The sequence below is a fragment of the Scyliorhinus canicula genome, chromosome 1, assembly GCF_902713615.1.
Source record: "Scyliorhinus canicula chromosome 1, sScyCan1.1, whole genome shotgun sequence".
NCBI classification, from domain to species: domain Eukaryota; kingdom Metazoa; phylum Chordata; class Chondrichthyes; order Carcharhiniformes; family Scyliorhinidae; genus Scyliorhinus; species Scyliorhinus canicula.
In genome coordinates, this window is record NC_052146.1 from 125,545,710 (window position 1) to 125,566,208 (window position 20,499).

General features: G+C 43.2%; 1 protein-coding gene across 1 annotated transcript in view; it reads right to left on the reverse strand.

The window, feature by feature from the left end:
* Nucleotides 1-20,499, reverse strand: part of maco1b (macoilin 1b) — a 153,324-nt gene that overhangs the window by 58,117 nt on the left and 74,708 nt on the right. Inside the window, exon 3 of the mRNA XM_038799449.1 lies at nt 14,834-14,975. Within this exon, the coding sequence (XP_038655377.1) occupies nt 14,834-14,975 (142 nt within the window). The remainder of the gene's footprint in view (nt 1-14,833; nt 14,976-20,499) is intronic.

Sequence of the window (20,499 nt, forward strand, 5' to 3'; positions counted from 1 at the left end):
CAGATGATTAGCTCTACCCCACCTCGACCCCTTTGTTTTCATCCCATTTCTACTGTCTTTTACCCTTTTTTGTCTTTCTTTATATATATTAACCCCCCTAACTTATCCCCCTTTCCTTACCTTTTCTCCTCTTCCCTCCCCTCCCCCTCCCCCCCTTCACATCTATATCTGTCACAGTTTACCCTCTGATGTTAGTTTCTTTGCTGTTTGGCCTTTCACACCTTTTGTTCTCTCTGGGGACTGCCATTAGCACGCTTTCCTTTGGTTTCTGCGACTATTAGAACCCTGTTCCCATGATTTCTGTGGCAATCTCTCACTGAACAGTGTACATATTTCCCACTTTCTCTGTCTTTTAGCTTTGACAAAGAGTTATCTGGACTTGAAATGTTAGCTCTTTTCTCTCCCGACAGGAGCTGCTAGACCTGCTGAGATTTTGCAGCAATTTATCTTTGATTGTAAGACTTCTTACTATTCTCCTTGGTGGTAGAGGTCACACAATTCAAAAGGTACTGCGAACAATTTTAGGTGAATTGCTTCAGTGCATTCTGTAGGCCGTATACTGTAGGCCGAGGTTGGCACCTTCTCCAATGTTGCCACAGAGTCAGAATTTTTACAGCACAGAAAGAGTCCCTTCGGCCCATCGTGTCCATGCCAGCCATCAAGCACATATCTACTCTAACCCCATATTCCAGCACTTGTCCCGCAGCCTTGTATGCTGTGGCATTGAGTACTCAACTAAAATTTCTTAAATGTTGAGGGTTCCCGGCTCTATCACCCTTTCAGGCAGTGAGTTCCATATTCCAACCACCCTCTCGTTGAAAACACTTTTCCTGACATCCCTCTAAATCACCTGCCCCTTCCCGTAAATCTATGCCCTTAGTTATTGACCCATCTGCTAAAGGCAAATGTTCCTTCCTATCAATCCTATATATGCCCCTCAATCAGTGGCCCCCTCACTCCAAGGAAAACTGCCCCACCCTATCCAGTCTCTCTTGCTAGCTGAAACGCTCCAGCCCAGGCAACATCCTGGTGAATCTCCTCTCCAGTGCTATCACTTCCTTCCCATAGTGTGGCTACCAGCACTGCACACAATACAGCTGTGGCCTAACAAACAATTTATAAAGCTTCATCATAACCTCCCTGCTCTTATTCAATGCCTTGGCGAATGCCTTGGCTAATAAAAGCAAATATTCAATATTCCTTCTTAACCACCTTATCTACCTCTCCTGCGGGCCTCAAGGATCTATGAACATGCACACTAAGTACTGATCCTCTGTACTTCCTCGGTCCCACCGTTCATTGTATATTCCCTTGTCTTGTTAGTCCTCCCAAAATGCATTATCTTTTCAGGGTTAAATTTTATTTGCCACTGTTTTGCCCATCGAACCAATCAGTCTATATCGTCCTGTAATCCAAGGCTTTCCACCTCACTATTTACCACACCACCAATTTTTCTGCCATCTGCTAACTTACTGCTCATACCTCCTACATTCACGTCCATTTCATTAATGTACACTAAAAACAGCAAGGGACCCAGCACCGATCCTGAAGAACACCACTTGAAACAGACTTCCAGTCACTAAAACAACCTTTGACCATCATCCTCTGCTTCCTGCCACTAAGCCAATTTTGGATCCAATTTGCCAAACTGCCCTGGATCCCATGGGCTCTTACCTTCTTCATCAGTCTCCCATGTGAGACCTTGTCAAAAGCCTTACTGAAGTCCATGTGGACTACATCAATTACACTATCCTGATGTACACATCTAATCATCCCCTCAAAAAAATTAATAAAATTTGTTAGACATGATCGCCCTTTGACACAGCCATACGGGCAATCCTTGGTTAATCCTTGCCTCCCCAAGTGGAGATTAATTCTGTCCCTCAGAACTTTTTCCAATAGTTTCCCTACCACAGACTCGCTGGCCTGCAATTTCCTGGTTTATCTCCACCACCCTTGAATAACAGTAGCACATTAGCAGTCCTCCAATCCTCTGGCACCTCTCCAGTGGCCAGAGAAGATTTGAAACTTGTCAGAACCTCTGCAACCTCCTCCCTTGCCTCCCACTGTAGCCTGGGATAAATCTCATCTGGGCCTGGGGATTTATGCGCTTTCAAGTTCACTAAAACTGTGAATACCTTTGCCTTCTCAATGTCAATTTGTTCAAGTACATCATAGTACCCCTCTCCCGGATTTCTATATCTACATCGTTTTTCTCCATAGTGAACATAGATGTAAAGGACTAAATTAAAACATCACCAACGTCTTCTGGCTCCACACACAGATTGCTACATTGGTCCCTAATGGGTCCAACTTTTTTCCTGGTCATCCTCTTGCCCTTAATATACTTATAAAACACCTTTGGATTTGCCTTTATTTTCTTGCCAGTGTTTTTTCATGCCCCCTCTTTGATCTGTTAAGTAGCCCCCAGCACTTTTTCTATTCCTATAGGGCTTCTGTTGTTTTGAGCCTTTTATTTGCCATAGACCTCCTTTTTTCCCTTATCCACCTCTGGATTTCCCTTGACATCCACGATTCTTTGGACCTGTTGCTCCCAGCCTTGACCTTTATGGGAACATGTTGACTCTGTACTCGCCATTTCCTTTTTGAATGAACCACACTGCTATGATGCAGATTTTCTTACAAGTAGCTGCTTCCAGTAGACTTTGGCCAGGTCCTATCATATTATCCTATTAAAATTGGCCTTCCCCTATTCAGGGCCTCCCCCCAATTCAGGGCCTTTATTCCAGTCAATCTTTGTTCCTTTCCAAGCCGACCTTAAATCCGACCAGACCATTTTTGTCCCTTTCCATAACTACCTTAAATCTAATTGAGTCATGGTCATTTTCACCAAAAAGCTCTCCCACTGACACCATTTGTCTGGCTTCATTTTCTAAAACTAGGTCCAGCACCCTCCACTCTTTTGTAGGACTTTCTACATACTGGCATAAAAAACTTTTCTGGATGCATTTAAGATTCCGTCCCCTCTAGGCCATTCATCCTTTGACTATGAGTTAATATCGGGATAGTTAAATTCCCTATTTTTTTTTATTCATCTGCGATTTGCCTACATATCTGCCCTTCTATATCCCTCTCATTGTTTGGGGACATCTATAGTACACTCCCAGCAATGTGATTGCCCCTTGTTTCTACGTTCTACACATTTGAAGAATCTAAGATATCATCCCTCCTTACTGCAGTAATTGACTCTTTGATCAATAATGCAACACTACCTCTTTTAGACCCCCCACCTCACCTCTATATCCCAGAATGTTGAGCTGCCAGTCCTACCGCTCCCTCATCTGTGATAGTAATAATATATTTCCATGTGTTAATCAATGCCCTCAACTCATCAGTCTTACTCACAAGACTGTGCATTAAAATGCCATCCAACCTTGCCATACTACTCCCTTGTGCCTCAAGTCTAAAATCACATGGCCTTCCAGAGACTTTTCTTCTATATTTAGCTGTGCAGCAACCCCCCCTCCACCCTATATACCAATAACTTGCCAAATTAGTTTAAGCCACCCCACCAACAGCACAAGCAAAACTCCCTGCAAGGATGTTAGTCCTGTTCCAGTTCAGATGCAACCTACACAGGTCCCACGTTTCCCAGAAACGGACCTAATGGTCCTGGAATCTAAAACCCCCACTACTACACTATCACTTCAGCCACTGATCTGCACAATTCTCCGATTCTTATACTCACTTGCACTGGGAGTAATCCAGAGATGACAACCTTTGAGGCGCTGCTTTTCAATCTGCCACCTAGTTTCCTAAATTCTTGCGGCAGGACCTCATCCCTCTTTCTACCTTTGTCACTGATACCAAAGTGAACCAAAACCTCCATGTTCATCCTCCCCCTTCAAAATTCCCTGCAGAATTCTCTGCAGTTTAAGGGCTGGATGACTGGCTTCCAACAACTAATACCATCTCCCTCACACATCTCCCTGCCTGTCTAGTATTGCTCCAGCGAATGGAAGGCATTTCCAATAACCTAGAATGACCACAGTTTTGCTAGTGTGCCCTGTTGCTTCACTAAATTCAATGTTTCTTTGATGTCAAAGGCTTTTTCTGCTTTAACAGTGATGCTATCCACAGTTAGTGTGTGTACGAACTTGCCACTGCAACATCCAGCAATCCACACCGGTAGCAATTTGTTAATTTCTGTGGGGTGGTGCAAGCAACACTTGAAGCATGTTTCATACTTGACATTTTTATTAATTATAAACTTCTGAGCAATCCTATTGTTTCCAACTTGTATATTTAGAACTAAAATAACTAATCATAAATTAACTACAGGGTTAAGTTTTAATAATTCACTTGAGGAACAATACTTTTCAGTCTTTCTTGTAAATTACAAGAAAGATATTAGTATCTTAAAATAAAGCCAGTTGATTTTTTTTTAAACAATCCTAACTAGTTCTTTTCAACTGGTGTTACATGAAGATGCTAATTACAAATGCCAGCCTGACTTGTACACCAATTTACTTTGATAAATATGTGAAAGCATCATCATCACAATATGGCTAAACTAAACATTGACATTCAGCTCATGCATGCATCCAGATAAAGATTGTGTGAAGTGCAGAATGTGATCAGAAACAGTGTAAATAGAGTAGAATCACAACATTGCAGAAGGAAGCAATTCGGACCATTGACACTCTGAAAAGATTACCCTACCTAGGCACAAGCCCCCACCTTATCCCCAAAACCTAGTAACCCCACCTAACCTTTTTTTTGGGACACAAAGGGGCAACACAGCATGGCCAATCCACCTAACCTGCACATCTTTTGACTGTGGGAGGAAACTGGAGCACCCGGAAGAAACTCTGCAGACATGAGGAGTTGTTGAGAACCATGGATTCCACCTTGGTCACATCTGTCATTTATTATGCGTGGTGCGTTCGACCAAAGATTGCCTGCTAATTCACATGTACCTCATATTATATGTGAACATCATGTTGTAAACACTTTATCTTTCTGATCGTGTATAGGAACATTTGTTTTTTATTTGGTAAAAACCCACGAATCTTGAGGCTTTATTCTCTTAACAGGTGTCTTGAAGCTCACAACAACATGTCTACTTCAAACAAAATATCATTGGTCCTCAACAGAATCTTACCACAAACGTGGGCCTTGTCTAGGATCACAACAAGCACAATAATCTTAGATCAAGATATAGAATCAGTTTGGGTAGAGATGAGAAATAGTAAGTGGAATACTGGAGGAAATAATGGGTGCTTGTGAGAAAGATACAACAATAGTCATGGGTGATTTTAATATATAGATTGGACAAATCAGATTGGTAAAAATAGTTTGGAATATAGGTTCATAAGAGCGCTCTGGGACAGATTATTTGCACCAACCAGGGAACGGGCTATTCTAGATCTGGTAATATGCAATGAGACAGGAAAAATTGATGACCTCATAGTGAAAAGTGCCCGACTCTATGTAGCAGTGGTTTTAATATGATTGAATTTCACATTTAGTTCGAGTGAGGGAGGAGTGGATCGGAGACTGCTGTTTCAAATTTAAAGAAGGGCAATTAACTGCCTGCAAGACGACAAAGCTGGTTAAAGTAAACTGGTAAATTAGGTTAGGGGATAAGTCATTAGTGGTGCAGTACAGACATTTAAGGAGATATTTCAGAATACTCAGAAAAGACAGAGAAGACTAAGGAAAGGACGTACTATTCATTGCTAAGGAAGTTGAAGATAGTACAAAATTGAAAGAAAAGGGTATAATTCCGCAAAGGTGAGCGGTAGGTCAGAAGATTGGACAGAATATAAAGAACAGCAAAGACGGACTAAAAGATCAAGAAGGAGGGGAAAATTACAGTACGAGAGACAGCAAACTAAAAATATAAAAACAGATAGCAAGAGTTTCTGCAGGTATTAGAAAAGGAAAAATGGTGTATATAAAGCGGGTGTTGGTAGTGTGTGTTGGGGAATTAATTATCTAAAATAAGGAAATGGTGAATGAATTGAACAGACATTTTGCATCTGTCTTCACTGCAGGGATACAAATAACATACAATAAATATTATCAATCAGGTGGTGAAAGGGGGGGAGGAATTCAAAATAATTACTATCACCAGGGAAAGGATAGAGAGAAAATTATTAAAAGTAAAAACTGGCAAGGGGCAGCAGGGTGGCACAGTGGTTAGCACTGCTGCCTCACGGCACGGAGGACCCGGGTTCGAACTCGGGCCCGGGTCACCGTCCGTGGGGAGTTTTCACATTCTCCCAGTGTTTGAATGGGTCTCGCCCCATAAACCCAAATATGTGCAGGGTAGGTGAATTGGCCGCTCTAAACCACCCCTCAATTGGAAAAAATAAATAATTGAGTAAGTATTCTAAATTTGTTTTGAAAAAAACTGACAAAACCTCATGTCCTGATGTATTTCATTCCAGAGTCTAAAAGAAGTGGCTGCCGAAATAGTAGCTGCATTGGTTTTAATTTCCCAGAATTCCCTAGGTTCTGGAAAGGTCCCATCAGATTGTGAAATAAGTGAATGTAAATCTCGTATTCAAGAAAGTTGGGAGACAGAAATCAAAAAACTACAGACCTGTTGGCTTAATACCTGTCATAGGGAAAATCTAGAATCTATTATTAAGGAGGTTATAGCGGTGCACTTAGAAAACGCAATGCAATCAGGCACAGAAGGGGAAATCATGTTTGGCTAATTTATTAGTATTCTTTTGAGAAAGTACAAAGCAACATGTATCAAGAGGAACCTGTGGATGTGCTTAGATTTGCAGAAAGCATTTGACAAGGTGCCACATCAAATATTCCTCTGCAAAACAAGATTTAATGATCCAGTGGGTATGGATCAAGGATTAGTTAACTAACAGGAAAAAGGCATAAATGGATCATTTTCAGGTTGGCACAATGTGTCAAGTGGAGTGCCACATGGCTCAGTGCTGGGGCCCTAACCTTCTACGAATTATATTAACGACTTGGATGAAGGGACCAAATGTATGGTTGCTAAATTTGTTAAGGACACAAAGATAGGTAGGAGAGTAATTTATGAAGAGGACATAAGGGATATAGACAGGTTAAGTAAATAGGCAAAAAATTGGCAGATGGGGTATAATTGGGAAAATAAAAATACCACTTTGATAGGAAGAACAGAAAAGCAGCACATTATTTAAATAGAGAGAGACTGCAGAACTTGACATAGAGGGATCCAGGTGCCCTGGTACATAAATAAGGAAAGGTTTGTATGCACTACAGCAAGCGATTACTAAGGCAAATGGTACACTGTTGTTTACTGCAAGGAAGATGAAATATAACAGTCGGGATGTTTTGCAACAGTTCTACAGATGTGGGTGAGAACACATTTGGAGCACTGTGTACAGTTTTTCCCTCATTATTTAATGAAAGGATATTAATGTGTTCAGAGAAGCTTCACTCGACTGATACTTGGGATGGGCCGGTGTGTGTGTATGGGTGGGGGTGGAGATGGTTGGTGGTTGTTATCTGATGAGAAAGAATGGAGAGGCTGGACCTGAATCCATCAGCGTTTAAAAGATTGAGAGATAATCTTTTTGAAACAGATTCAATTCTGAGAGGACTAGACAGGATGGATGCTGGAAGGATGTTCCCCCTTGTGGAGGACATAGAACTCTGGACACAGTTTAAAAATAATCTCTCATTGAAGATGGAGATTATAATTTTTTTTCTCTGTGTTGAGAGTCTTTGGAACTCTTTTACCCAGAAGACTAGAGGTGGGATCATTTAATATTTTTAAAGGCACAGATAGATATTTTGGACTAAAAAAGAATTAAAGGTGTTTGGGGTTAGATGGGAATGTGGAGTTGAGGCCACAATCAGACTAGCCATAATATTATGAATGGCAGAACAGACCTGAGGGCCAAATCAAAGAAGCCTCATAGAACCGTATAGTGCAGAAGGTGGCCATTTGGCCTACTGAAACTGCACCTACCTTCTGAAAGAATACCCTACTTCGGTCCACATGCCTGACCTTTTGGGCACTAAGGGGCAATTTAGCATGGCCAATCCACCTACCCTGCACATCTTTGGACTATGGGAGGAAACCCACACAGACATGCAGCGAATGTACAAACTCCACATAGACAGTCATCCACGGCCGGAATCAAACCTGGATTCAAATGTTTTCACTGTAATAAACTAGGCCATGTAAAGTCACAGTGTTGCTGATTGAAGAAAAGCACTGGGAAAGCTGATGTGGTAAAACAGGATAAGATAGTGGGGTTTGTTAAAGTGTTAAAGGAAAGCCCAAGTGACGCAAAGGAGGTGCAAAAGATTGTACAGCCTGATCAAGAGGTGATTGATTGGAAGCTGCCACATCTCTTTAAAGAATTTACTTGTGTGGGTAAAGTTTACTCATGTGTACCAGGAGGAGCAGGTAAAGAAGTCACACTTTTAAGAGCGGCTAGTCAATCTTTAATGGGAAGAGATGAGGAATTATGTAGTTTGGGAAAAATGTTGCCAGAAAAGGTGGTAATATGTGGAATTCAGGGTGAGAGTAGTAGCGTTCCATTATATAAGGTAAGGTTGGAAAGTCCAGTGAATAGTGGTGAAGTGGTAGTAGGAGTAATAGATCAACTATCTTGTCCAGGAATACAGTTTATCTTGGGTAATGATATAGCTGGATCGCAGGTGGGAGTGATGCCTACTGTGGCTAACAAGCCAGTGGAAAATCAGACAACTGAAGTGTTGAAGGACGAATATTCTGGGATTTTTCGGATTGTGTAGTAACAAGGTCGCAAAGTCACAAGTCGCTAAGACAAGAGGAGAAATCAAAGAGTGAAGATGAAGTTGAAGTTGAAGTGCAATTATCAGAAACGATTTTTGATCAGATGGTTGAAAAAGAACAAGAACAGGTGGAGGATGAGGCAGATATTTTTAATTCAAGAAAATTGGCGGAGTTACAATAAAAAGATATGGAAATAAAACGTATGTATCAGAAAGCATACATGGAAGAGGAATCTGAGTGTATACCAGAGTGTTATTACCGTAAAAGTAAATATGCAGGCGAATGAAAAGTGGGCAGAAGTTCATCAAGTAGTATTGCTGGTAGAGTATAGAAAGGGGGTGTTGCGATTTGCCATGACGTACCTGTGGGAGGTGATTTGGGAATAAGGAAAATTCAAGCTAAAATCCAGACACATTTCTATTGGCCTGGACTACATAAAGATGTAGTTAAAAAAAAAAAATGTTTTTGTGTTAAACAAACAATTTTATTGAGGTCGTTTTTTTGGCATTGTAAACAGTTACAAACATCAACAGAAAGAAAGCAAAAAAGGCAAAAATGTGCAAACATCTACGTACATTCAATACTTCAGTCGTAACATACTGCACAAGCCCGCTCCTCTCCCACCGGTACTACCCGCCAACTTATCCCTCCTACTCTACTCTACCCTTACCCTCTTTCCCCACCTCCCCCCCCCCCCCCCCTCCCTCCGCCCTGCTGACGCTCACTCTCCCGCAAAGAAGTCAACGAATGGTTGCCACCTTCGGGCGAACCCCTATACAGATCCCCTCAAGGCGAACTTAATTTTTTCCATACCCAGGAAACTTGACATGTCCGTAAGCCACAACTCAGTCTTCGGGGGTTTTGAGTCTCTCCATGCCAATAATATTCGGCGCCGGGCTATCAGGGAAGCAAAGGCCAAAACATCGGCCTCTTTCTCACCCTGGACTCCTGAAATCCCAAAAATTGCCACCCCTGGACCCATCGCCACCCTTGTTTTTAGCACCCGGGACATGATCCCCGTAAATCCCTCCCAGTATCCCCTAAGCATCGGGCATGTCCAAAACATGTGTACATGGTTCGTGGTCCTCCTGCGCACCTAGCGCAATTGTCCTCTACCCCAAAGAATTTGCTCATCCGAGCCACCGTCATGTGGGCCCGGTGAACGACCTTAAATTGAATCAGGCTGAGCCTGGCACATGTTGCGGTCGAATTTACCCTACTCAGGGCTTCTGCCCACAGCCTGTCCTCCATTTCCCCGCCTAGCTCCTCCTCACATTTGAGTTTCAGTTCCTCCGTCAGGGACCCTTCCTCCTTCATGAGCACCTTATAAATATCAGAGACTCTACCCTCCCATCCTTCCCCCCTAGAGACTATTCTGTCCTGGATCCCCAATGGCGAGAGGCGTGGGAAGGATGGGACCTGTCTACGGACAAAGTCCCGCAACTGTAGGTACCTAAAGTCATTTCCACTTACCAGACCAAATTTCTCCTCCAAGCTCCTCAAACTCACAAAGCTCCCTTCCAGGAACATGTCGCCCACCCTCCCCAGCCCCGCCCACCGCCATGCCAGAAACTCCCCATCCATACTCCCGGGGGCAACCCGATGGTTGTCGCAGATTGCCGCCCAGACAGACGCCTCCATCTCCCCTACATGCCTCCTCCACTGGCCCCATATCCGCAGGGCGCCACCACTACCGGGCTGGTGGAGTACCTGGCCGGCGACAGCGGCAGAGGAGCCGTGACCAGGGCTGCCAAGCTGGAGCCCCTGAATGAAGCTGCCTCCACCCGCTCCCAGATAGACCCCATACCCACCATCCACTTCCTTATCATAGCGATATTGGTCACCCAGTAACAATTAATCAGACTCGGCAAAGCCAGCCCTCCCTCACTGTGGTTCCTCTCAAGCATCGCCTTCTTCACCCGCGGGGATTTTCCCGCCCAGACAAAGCTCATGATCATCTTGTTAACCCTTTTGAAGAATGATTGTGGGATAAAGATCGGGAGGCACTGAAAAATAAACAGAAATCTAGGGAGAATCGTCATCTTTACAGTTTGCACCCTCCCTGCCAGCGACAGCGGGAGTGCATCCCATCTCTGAAACTCTCCCTTCATTTGCTCCACCACCCTGGCCAAATTTAACTTGTGCAGTCTGCCCCAGTCTCGCGCACCTGGATCCCCAAGTACCGGAAATTTTCCTCAACCAGCCGAAAGATGTAGTTACATTTTGTCAATCATGTCACACATGTCAAGTGATAGGGAAACCTCAAGCAGTGATAAAACCAGCACCCTTAATACCCATTCCAGCATTTGAGGAACCTTTTACAAGGGTCCTAATCGATTGCGTAGGACCGCTTCCTAAAACGAAAAGGGGGAATTTTTTGACTATAATGGATGTGTACTAGGTTTCCAGAGGCCATTCCAGTATGTAATATTACAGCTAAAATCATTGTGGAGGAGTTTACCTAAATTCTTTACTAGATATGGACTACCCACAGAACTACAAATGGGATCAAGGATCAAATTTTACTTCAAGGTTATTCAAAGAAGGTATAAATAGCTCAGGAATAAAACAATTTAAATCAACTGCGTATCATCCAGAATCGCAGGGAGGGTTAGAAAGGTGGCATCAGATATTAAAGACAATGTTGAGGGCTTGTTGTCAAGATTATCCAGAGGATTGGGATAAAGGAATTCCATTCGCACTGTTTGCAATTAGAGATGCACCTAATGAGTCAACCAAATTCAGTCGTTTTGAACTAATTTTTGGTCATGAGGTAAGAGGACCACTTAAATTGATGTGGGAAAAATTGGTGAGTGAGAAATCAGAAATTACATTATTGAATTTGGTGTCAAATTTTAGGGAACGATTAAATAGAGCAGGTGAATTGGCTAGACAACATTTCAAAGTTGCACAAAATGTGATGAAACAGGTAGCGGACAAGAAATCCAAAGTTCGTAGTTTTTGCCAGTGGAGATAAAGTTTTAGTATTGTTACCAGTGGTAGATGCACCTTTAAAGGTAAGGTTTTGTGGACCGTATCAGATTGAAAGGAAATTAAGTGAGATGAATTATGTGGTTAAAAACGTCAAATAGAAGGAAAACTCACCGAGTGTGTCATGTGAATAGGCTTAAAAGGTACTTTGAAAGGGAAGGAGAGAAAAAGGAGGTTTTAATGATTCTAAATCAAAGTGACAAACCAAATCCAAATGCCTGTGAATTTGAAATACCTCAAATTAAATTGAAAAACGAGGATGTTATTAAAAATTGGGATAAATTGTTGAGTTACCTTCCAGAGGAAAAACCTGAAAGAGTTATTGATATCACATGGGCAAGTTTGTAGAGATAAATTGGGAAGTGCTAAAATGGCTATACATGATGTCGACGTGGCAATGTTGTTCCAATCAAACAACATCCATACAGACTTAACCATTTAAAATTGGCACAGGTTAACAAAGAGATTAAGAGTATGCTGAAAAATGGCATAATTGAAGTCGGTTGCAGCCAATGGAGCTCACCCATAGTGATGGTACCTAAACCAAACGGTACCCAACGTTTGTGTGTGGACTGTAGAAAGGTTAATGCAGTTACAAGAACGGACTCTTATCCTAACCCATGTTTGGAGGATTGCATTGAGAAAGTGGGACAATCAGCTTTTATTTCCAAATTGGATTTATTTAAAGGTTACTGGCAGGTACCTTTATCCGAAAGGGAAAAGGAGATTTCAGCTGTTGTGACTCCAGATGGTATATACCAATTCAAAGTTATGCCATTTGGCATGACAAGCGTACCAGCCACATTTCAAGGTTAACTAACAAAGTTATTTTAGGATTACCCAATTGTGCGGTATACATCGACGATCTGGTAATTTTCAGCCAGACATGGAAAGAACATGTAAAACATCTGGTGGAGTTATTCGATCGACATCAGGAGGCGGGTTTGGTGATAAACCTAGCAAAAAGTGAATTTGGAAAAGCCCGGGTCACTTTCCTTGGCCATACAATAGGACAGGGTCAAATGGTCACACGGGATGTGAAACCAACAGTTATTGAGGAGTTTTCGATACCCAGACGAAGGGAAATAATGTGATTTCTTGGCATGAGTGGATTTGATCGAACCTTTGTGCAAAATCTTTGTAGCGTAGTTGCTCCACTGATAGACTTGCTGAAGAAACGTCAAAAAGTTCAGTGGACAGCGGACTTTCAACATTTGACAGCCTGAAAGCTGTGATAACCAATGCTACTGTGCTGGAGAAATAGACGGATCGTGCAAAGACCTTCTTGTTCAAAGGAACTGTCAATCAAGAAGGACTCCAGTTGGAGGAGGAAGAAAAAAAAATGGACTATATTATTATACCTGTTTGCGTGTGTTTTTGTTAAAGGAAAAATAATATTTACTGTGTGTATTTCTTAAAGGATAGTGAAAAGGTGAAAAATGAAACCATCTGAAAGTTGATGGTTTATTTTTCTCGAGGGGGGTGTCATGTGACAGTACCTTTAAAAAATGGGTGTTTATTACTGTAATGATGTCAGAGAGTGGGTGGAGCTGGGCTGTCTGTCATCTTTTTACTTTCACTTCAGGCTTTTTGCTGCAGCATGGGTTTGGTTTCATTTTATATAGCCTTTATATAGAGAACTACAGCACAGAACGGCCCTTCGGCCCACGATGTTATGCCGAACTTTTGTCCTAGGTTAATCATAGAATTTTGGACTTTAAGGGCAATTTATCATGGCCAATCCACCCAACCTGCACATCTTTGGACTATGGGAGGAAACCGGAGCACCCAGAGGAAACCCACGCACACACTTTGGAGAAACTGCAATCACAGCGGGATGTGTGTGAATCTCTGCAAGCTTATGAGTGTCCATTTGCTGATTTCAATGTGGTAACTGTTCTCAGTAGTGAAGTTAAGCCTTATGTCTTTCTGTTAAAAGGTGTTTTTAAGTCTTATGGATGTTAAAAAGAAAGTAAGAATTACTTAGTGTTGTATTCTTTGGGGGTTGTATTTGAATTGATGGTTGCTATGATGTTCACTGTATGTTGTAAAAAGGTTAACTTGAGCTCATTCTTGTTTTGCTTTAAAAAATACATTTCCATTTCTGCTGTACCACACCTGTAGAGTGGACCGTGTGCTCCCCTTACCACAATCTATTAAAAGTTGTGGGTCAGGTGAACTCCATGATACACTTTGGGGTTCTCTAAACCCTGGCACATAACAATGTTAAGCTATAAAGATTCCTGGCAAGTAAGATTTTTAAAAGATTGAGGAAAGTGTGTTCTGTTTAAGAAAAAATGCATTTGAATTTCGAATCATAGAACAATACAGCATAGGAGGAACCCTTTTTGGTGCATTACACCAGTCCTGGCTTTTTAAGAGGCACATAATAGGTCATCCTCCTTTGCTCTTTCAAATCCTGCAAATCCTTATTTTTCAAGTACTTATCCAATTCCCTTTTAAATGTACAAATTAATCTTCTTCAACCACCCTTTAAGGCAGTGCATTCCAGGCCATGTTACACTGCGTATTCGTTTTCCTTCTGTCAACCACCTCTGGTTCGTTTTCCGATCATCTTAATCTGGGTCATCAGGTTACTGATTCTTCTACCACTGGACAGAGTTTCTCTGCATTTACTCTACCAAAGCTCTTCAAGATTTTGAACACCCATATCAAATCTCCACTTACACTTTGGTGTTTTAAAGATCATAACCGTAGTTCCCACCTAACAGTGGTAGATCTTCTCTGTACACTCTTTAAAACTATGAATGCGTCCTGAATTGTGACCCTCATATCGGCCAGTATACTCCAGCTGGGGGGTCAACTACTCTTATTAAGGTTTAGCATAACTTCCTGGTTTTGCACTCCACATTTAGGTTTTTTTTTAAAACACCTTTCTCAATGTTTTATGCTGCCTTCAAAGACCTTTATAGCTACAACCTCTGCAAGTCTCTTTGATCCTGCAACCTCTTTTAAAATTGTACAATTCAATAAACATTAAAATCATAGCATTTAGATCAAATAATGTTAACTAATATAGTAGTGGTGTGTATTAAGCATATCACATTTTGCAAACAGAAGTTTTAACCAACTTACCAGACCCTGGTATCTGAAGGAATCATAAACACTCCTGATGAAGAGCCAGAAAGGCCAAAGATATTCAAAGCGGAATTCAAGGACAAAATCTGCCAGCAACACCAGTGCCCACACAACAAGGAATTTAAGGTACAAGAAAGTGCTGTAATTGGAAAAAAAAAGTTGCTTCAGACATTGAACACAGTTTTCAATGAATTCATTTGGTCTTTAAGTGCATAGAGTTTAGAAAGTTAGCTATTCATCAGACTGCCGTATAAAATTATATTGAAATTTCAAGACAGAAACAATAAAGTCCAACCAGTCCTCCTAACCTATTCCACATCACCTTCTATTTTACTAATCCACTCTGGTAGTGCAGGTCTGCGTGAAACCAAATTTCTCCAACTCTCCACCCTAAGTGCAACGGCAGGGTGGCACAGTGGTTAGCATTGCTGCCTCACAGCTCCAGTGGCCCAGGTTCGATTCAGACCTCGGGTGATAGCCATGATGTGGAGATGCCGGCGTTGGACTGGGGTGAGCACAGTAGGTGAAGGAGCAGTGCCCCGAAAGCTACTGTTTGAAACAAACATATTGGACTTCAACCTGGTGTTGTAAGACTTCTTACTGACCTCGGGCGAGTGTGTGGAGTTTGCACTTCCTCCCCATGCCTGTCTGGGTTTCCTTCGGGTGCTCTGGTTTCCTCCCACAGTCCAAAGATGTGCAGGATTGCCATGATAAACTGGTCCTTAGTGTCCAAAAGGTTAGGTGGGGGTTGGTTAATAGGTTACAGGGATAGGGTGGAGGCTTGGGCTCAGGTCGGGTGCTCTTTCCAAGGGCCGATGAGACTCGATGGGCCGAATGGCCTCCTCTGCACTGTAAATTCTATGGATCTAAACCATGGAATTACATTTTGTATCTCTTTGTTCCAGACCACTTAAATCACTGGAAACAGTCTATCGTCATACTTTGTCCTAATTCGTTGTAACTTTAAACACTTCTTTCTATTAACCCCATCATTTCTGCAATGAAAGGAACCTTTCATATTTACATGGCGGCATACCAAGCAACATCCAAGTGAATCTTCATTGATATTAAAATTCAATGGGAAAAGCAAGTTAAACTGCTTGGGAAAGGGGTGTTGATTGGCAAGTGGACTCTGAATAATCAGGGTGTTGGCATGGAAAATACACCAGGGATAATACATGGAAACGACTCCACCAGAGTCCACTTGCCAAACAATCAACACTCTTTTTCATGCAATATAAACAGTCATTCCCTTTGAAATTTGATATTTTGCATTTGCCCTGATCAATGCAACATAAAAAGCTTCAACAGCACGGTGGCAAAGTGATTTGCATTGCGGCCTCACAACGCCAGGGACCCGGGTTCAATTCCGGCCGTGGGTAACTCTGTTGAGTTGCATTTTCTCCCAGTGTCTGCATGGGTTCCTCCGGGTGCTCTGGTTTCCTCCCACAGTACAAATATTTTTCTTTCTAAAATGTTTTTTGGTGTTTGCCGCTAGATACAAGGAACTGGGTTTTATATGGAAAAGACAACGCAACAACAATAATAACAAAAAATGGAAACAACAAGATTTGAGCTCCTCGCTGTCACCATAACCATGACTGGGGCTTCAATCCTAACTTACAATTACAGTAGTGTTCAATTTTTACAGTGATTTGATGGGTCTCAGCTGGGACTCCACTTGACAGTAGGGGTTGTACCCAGTTTTAACCACATATATACAGATATAGTTGATATCCTTCCCCTCCGTTCTGCTGGTGGGTGGGGTGGCCCTGCTCCCCCCTTGAGTTGGAGGTGTTTGAGCGAGGGTGGGTCCATTCATTATACCGGTTTCTCCCTACGTGGGAGGAGTCTGTGATCCTTCCAGTGGGTGGCCCTCCTCCCCATTCTTTTTGCTTTGAGAGTTCCGCTCCCTCTAGGTCGATCCTCCCCACCCTAGCTAGCACCCCGCTCCCCCAACCCCAACCCCCACCCCCTAGCAGCTCGCCGACCCGCCCCCGGTTGGCTGCCGGTTGCAAACAGGTCTGTGAAATGGCTTGCTTCATATGTCATGGAATCTCTCCTCAGATCCTCATTTCAATTTTATTTTTCCAGCTTCAGGGATTCGGCCAGGTCGGAGTGTCATTCCGAGGCCCGGGGTGGTGATGTTAACTTCCACCCTACCCTAGCAGGGTCCCCGCCTGACGATTAATGAGGTGAGGGCCAAGGGGCCATCCCCTACCCTCTCCAGAGCTCTGGATGCTCTAACACCCCGAAGACTGCCACAGATAGGCGTGGCTCCATCTCAACCCCCACCACCTTGGTCATTGCCTCGAAGAAGGTCATCCAGAATTCTGAGTCTGGCAGGACCAGAACATGCGAGTGTGGTTGGCCGGGCCCCACTGACACCGTTCGCACTGGTCCTCCACCTCAGGGAAGAACCCTCTCATTAGCGTCTTGGTATAGTGTGTTCTGTGCACTACTTTGAGCTGCATCAGGCTTAGTCTGGCGCAGGAAGTGGAGGAGCTGGAGTCTGCGCTGCGCATCGATTCAGAGTCCTCCCCCCACCTCTCATCCAGTCGAGTCCTGATATTTTCTATAAGTCGTCTATAAATGCCGCTGCATTTGACGCCTCAGTCCAACCCTCTCACTGCATCCAGAGATGTGTGCCCGGGTGTCTGGGGGAACATTTTTGCCTCCTTGCGGAGAGTTACGCAGCTGCAGATATCTAAGCTTGTTCCCTTTCGTGAGGTGGAGCCTCTCCGCATGTTCCACAGGGTCGCCAATCTGTCGTCCACAAACAAGGCCTCTACTGTCAGCCTCTGCTGCCCTCATTGCAAAATTGCCTTACATATCCTCGGGTTAGGGTTACAAGATGAAGGCCGTGATTATCATGCCGACCCTGGTGAAGAATTTGGGGGTGAAGATCGCGAGTGATCTAAATACAAAGAGGAACTTGGACAGCACATTCATTTTGACCGTCTGTACCCTTTCGGCTAGCGAAAGAGGGAGTGAATCCCATCTTGGCAGGTCCCTCTTAATCTCCTCCACCAGGCTGGAGAGGTTCCATCTGTGGAGCCACTTCTAGGTGTGGGCCACTTGGATCCCCAGGTACCTGAACTTGGTTTGGGTTACTTTAAAACGACAGTTCTTCCAGCTCCACTCCTCCCTCTAGGAGGGCTTACTGGAAGATTTTGCTCTTTCCCAGGTTGAGGATGTAATCGGAGAAAGCACCAAACTCCCTCAAAAGTCCAGTTATCTTTTGCACACTAGCTAGGGGGTTCGACACGTAGAGGAGCAGGCTACTCACCATTCGCATGGAACAAGACTCTACGCTCTCTGCCTCCTCTCCGAACGCCTGTCCACAAATCCGCTGATCGTCAGTGGCTGAATTGCTGAGGGGGGGGGGGGGGGGGGGGGGGGGGGCAAGAGAAGAGGAGATGGATAGCGGCACTCCTGCCTCGCTTCCCTTTGCAGCCAGAAGTACTCATAGCTGGTTGTGTTTGTCAATACGCTTGCCATAGGCAGGCTGTACAGTAATTTCACCCATGTGGTGAACCCCGCTCTAAACCCAAACCGTTCAAGCACCTCTACGAGGTACGTCCATTCTATTCGGTTGAATGCTTTCTCAGCATCCAGGGAGACCATCACTTCTGGTGTGCTCTCCTCGGATTGTGTCATTATTACATTCACCAGGCATCTTTTGTTCGCAGTTAGTTATCTGCCCTTAACAAACCCAGTCTGATCTAGTGGCCATTACTGAAACATGGTTAAAGGATGGTCATGACTGGGAGTTAAATATCCGAGGGTATCAAACTATTCGGAAGGACAGAGTGGATGGGAAGGGAGGTGGTGTTGCTCTGTTATTTAAGGATGACATCCGGGCAATAGTAAGGGATGACATCGGTGCTATGGAGGATAAGGTTGAATCCATGTGGGTGGAAATCAGGAATAGTAAGGCGAAAAAGTCACTGATAGGAGTAGTCTATCGGCCACCAAATAGTAACTTTATGGTGGGGCAGGCAATAAACAAAGAAGTAACTGATGCATGTAGAAATGGTACAGCAGTTATCATGGGGGATTTTAATCTACATGTCGATTGGTTTAACCAGGTCGGTCAAGGCAACCGTGAGGAGGAGTTTATAGAATGTATCCGCGATAGTTTCCTAGAACAGTATGTAATGGAACCTACGAGGGAACAAGCGGTCCTAGATCTTGTCCTGTGTAATGAGACAGGATTGATTCATGATCTCATAGGTAGGGATCCTCTCGGAAGAAGCGATCACAATATGGTGGAATTTAAAATACAGATGGAGGGTGAGAAAGTAAAATCAAATACTAGTGTTTTGTGTTTAAACAAAGGAGATTACAAGGGGATGAGAGAAGAACTAGCTAAGGTAGACTGGGAACAAAGACTTTATGTTGGAACAGTTGAGGAACAGTGGAGAACCTTCCAAGCAATTTTTCACAGTGCTCAGCAAAGGTTTATACCAACAAAAAGGAAGGACGGTAGAAAGAGGGAAAATCGACCGTGGATATCTAAGGAAATAAGGGAGAGTATCAAATTGAAGGAAAAAGCATATAAAGTGGCAAAGATTGCTGGGAGATTAGAGGACTGGGAAATCTTTAGGGGGCAACAGAAAGCTACTAAAAAAGCTATAAAGAAGAGTAAGATAGAGTATGAGAGTAAACTTGCTCAGAATATAAAAACAGACAGTAAAAGTTTTTACAAATATATAAAACAAAAAAGAGTGGCTAAGGTAAATATTGGTCCTTTAGGGGATGAGAAGGGAGTTTTAATAATGGGAAATAAGGAAATGGCTGAGGAACTGAACAGGTTTTTTGGGTCGGTCTTCACAGTGGAAGACACAAATAACATGCCAGCGACTGATAGAAATGAGGCTATGACAGGTAAGGACCTTGAGAGGATTGTTATCACTAAGGAGGTAGTGATGGGCAAGCTAATGGGGCTAAAGGTTAACAAGTCTCCTGGCCCTGATGGAATGCATCCCAGAGTGCTAAAAGAGATGGCTAGGGAAGTTGCAGATGCACTAGGTGATAATTTACCGAAATTCACTAGACTCTGGGGTGGTCCCGGCGGATTAGAAATTAGCAAATGTGACACCACTGTTTAAAAAAGGAGGTAGGCAGAAAGCAGGAAATTATAGGCCAGTGAGCTTAACTTCGGTAGTAGGGAAGATGCTGGAATCTATCACCAAGGAAGAAATAGCGAGGCATCTGGATAGAAATTGTCCCATTGGGCAGACGCAGCATGGGTTCATAAAGGGCAGGTCATGCCTAACTAGTTTAGTGGAATTTTTTGAGGACATTACCAATGCGGTAGATAACAGGGAGCCAATGGATGTGGTATATCTGGATTTCCAGAAAGCTTTTGATAAGGTGCCACACAAAAGGTTGCTGCATAAGATAAAGATGCATGGCATTAACGGTAAAGTAGTAGCATGGATAGAGGATTGGTTAATTAATAGAAAGCAAAGAGTGGGGATTAATGGGTGTTTCTCTGGTTGTTAATCAGTACCTAGTGGTGTCCCTCAGGGATCCATGTTGGGCCCACAATTGTTCACAATTTACATAGATGATTTGGAGTTGGGGACCAAGGGCAATGTGTCCAAGTTTGCAGATGACACTAAGATGAGTGGTAAAGCGAAAAGTGCAGAGGATAC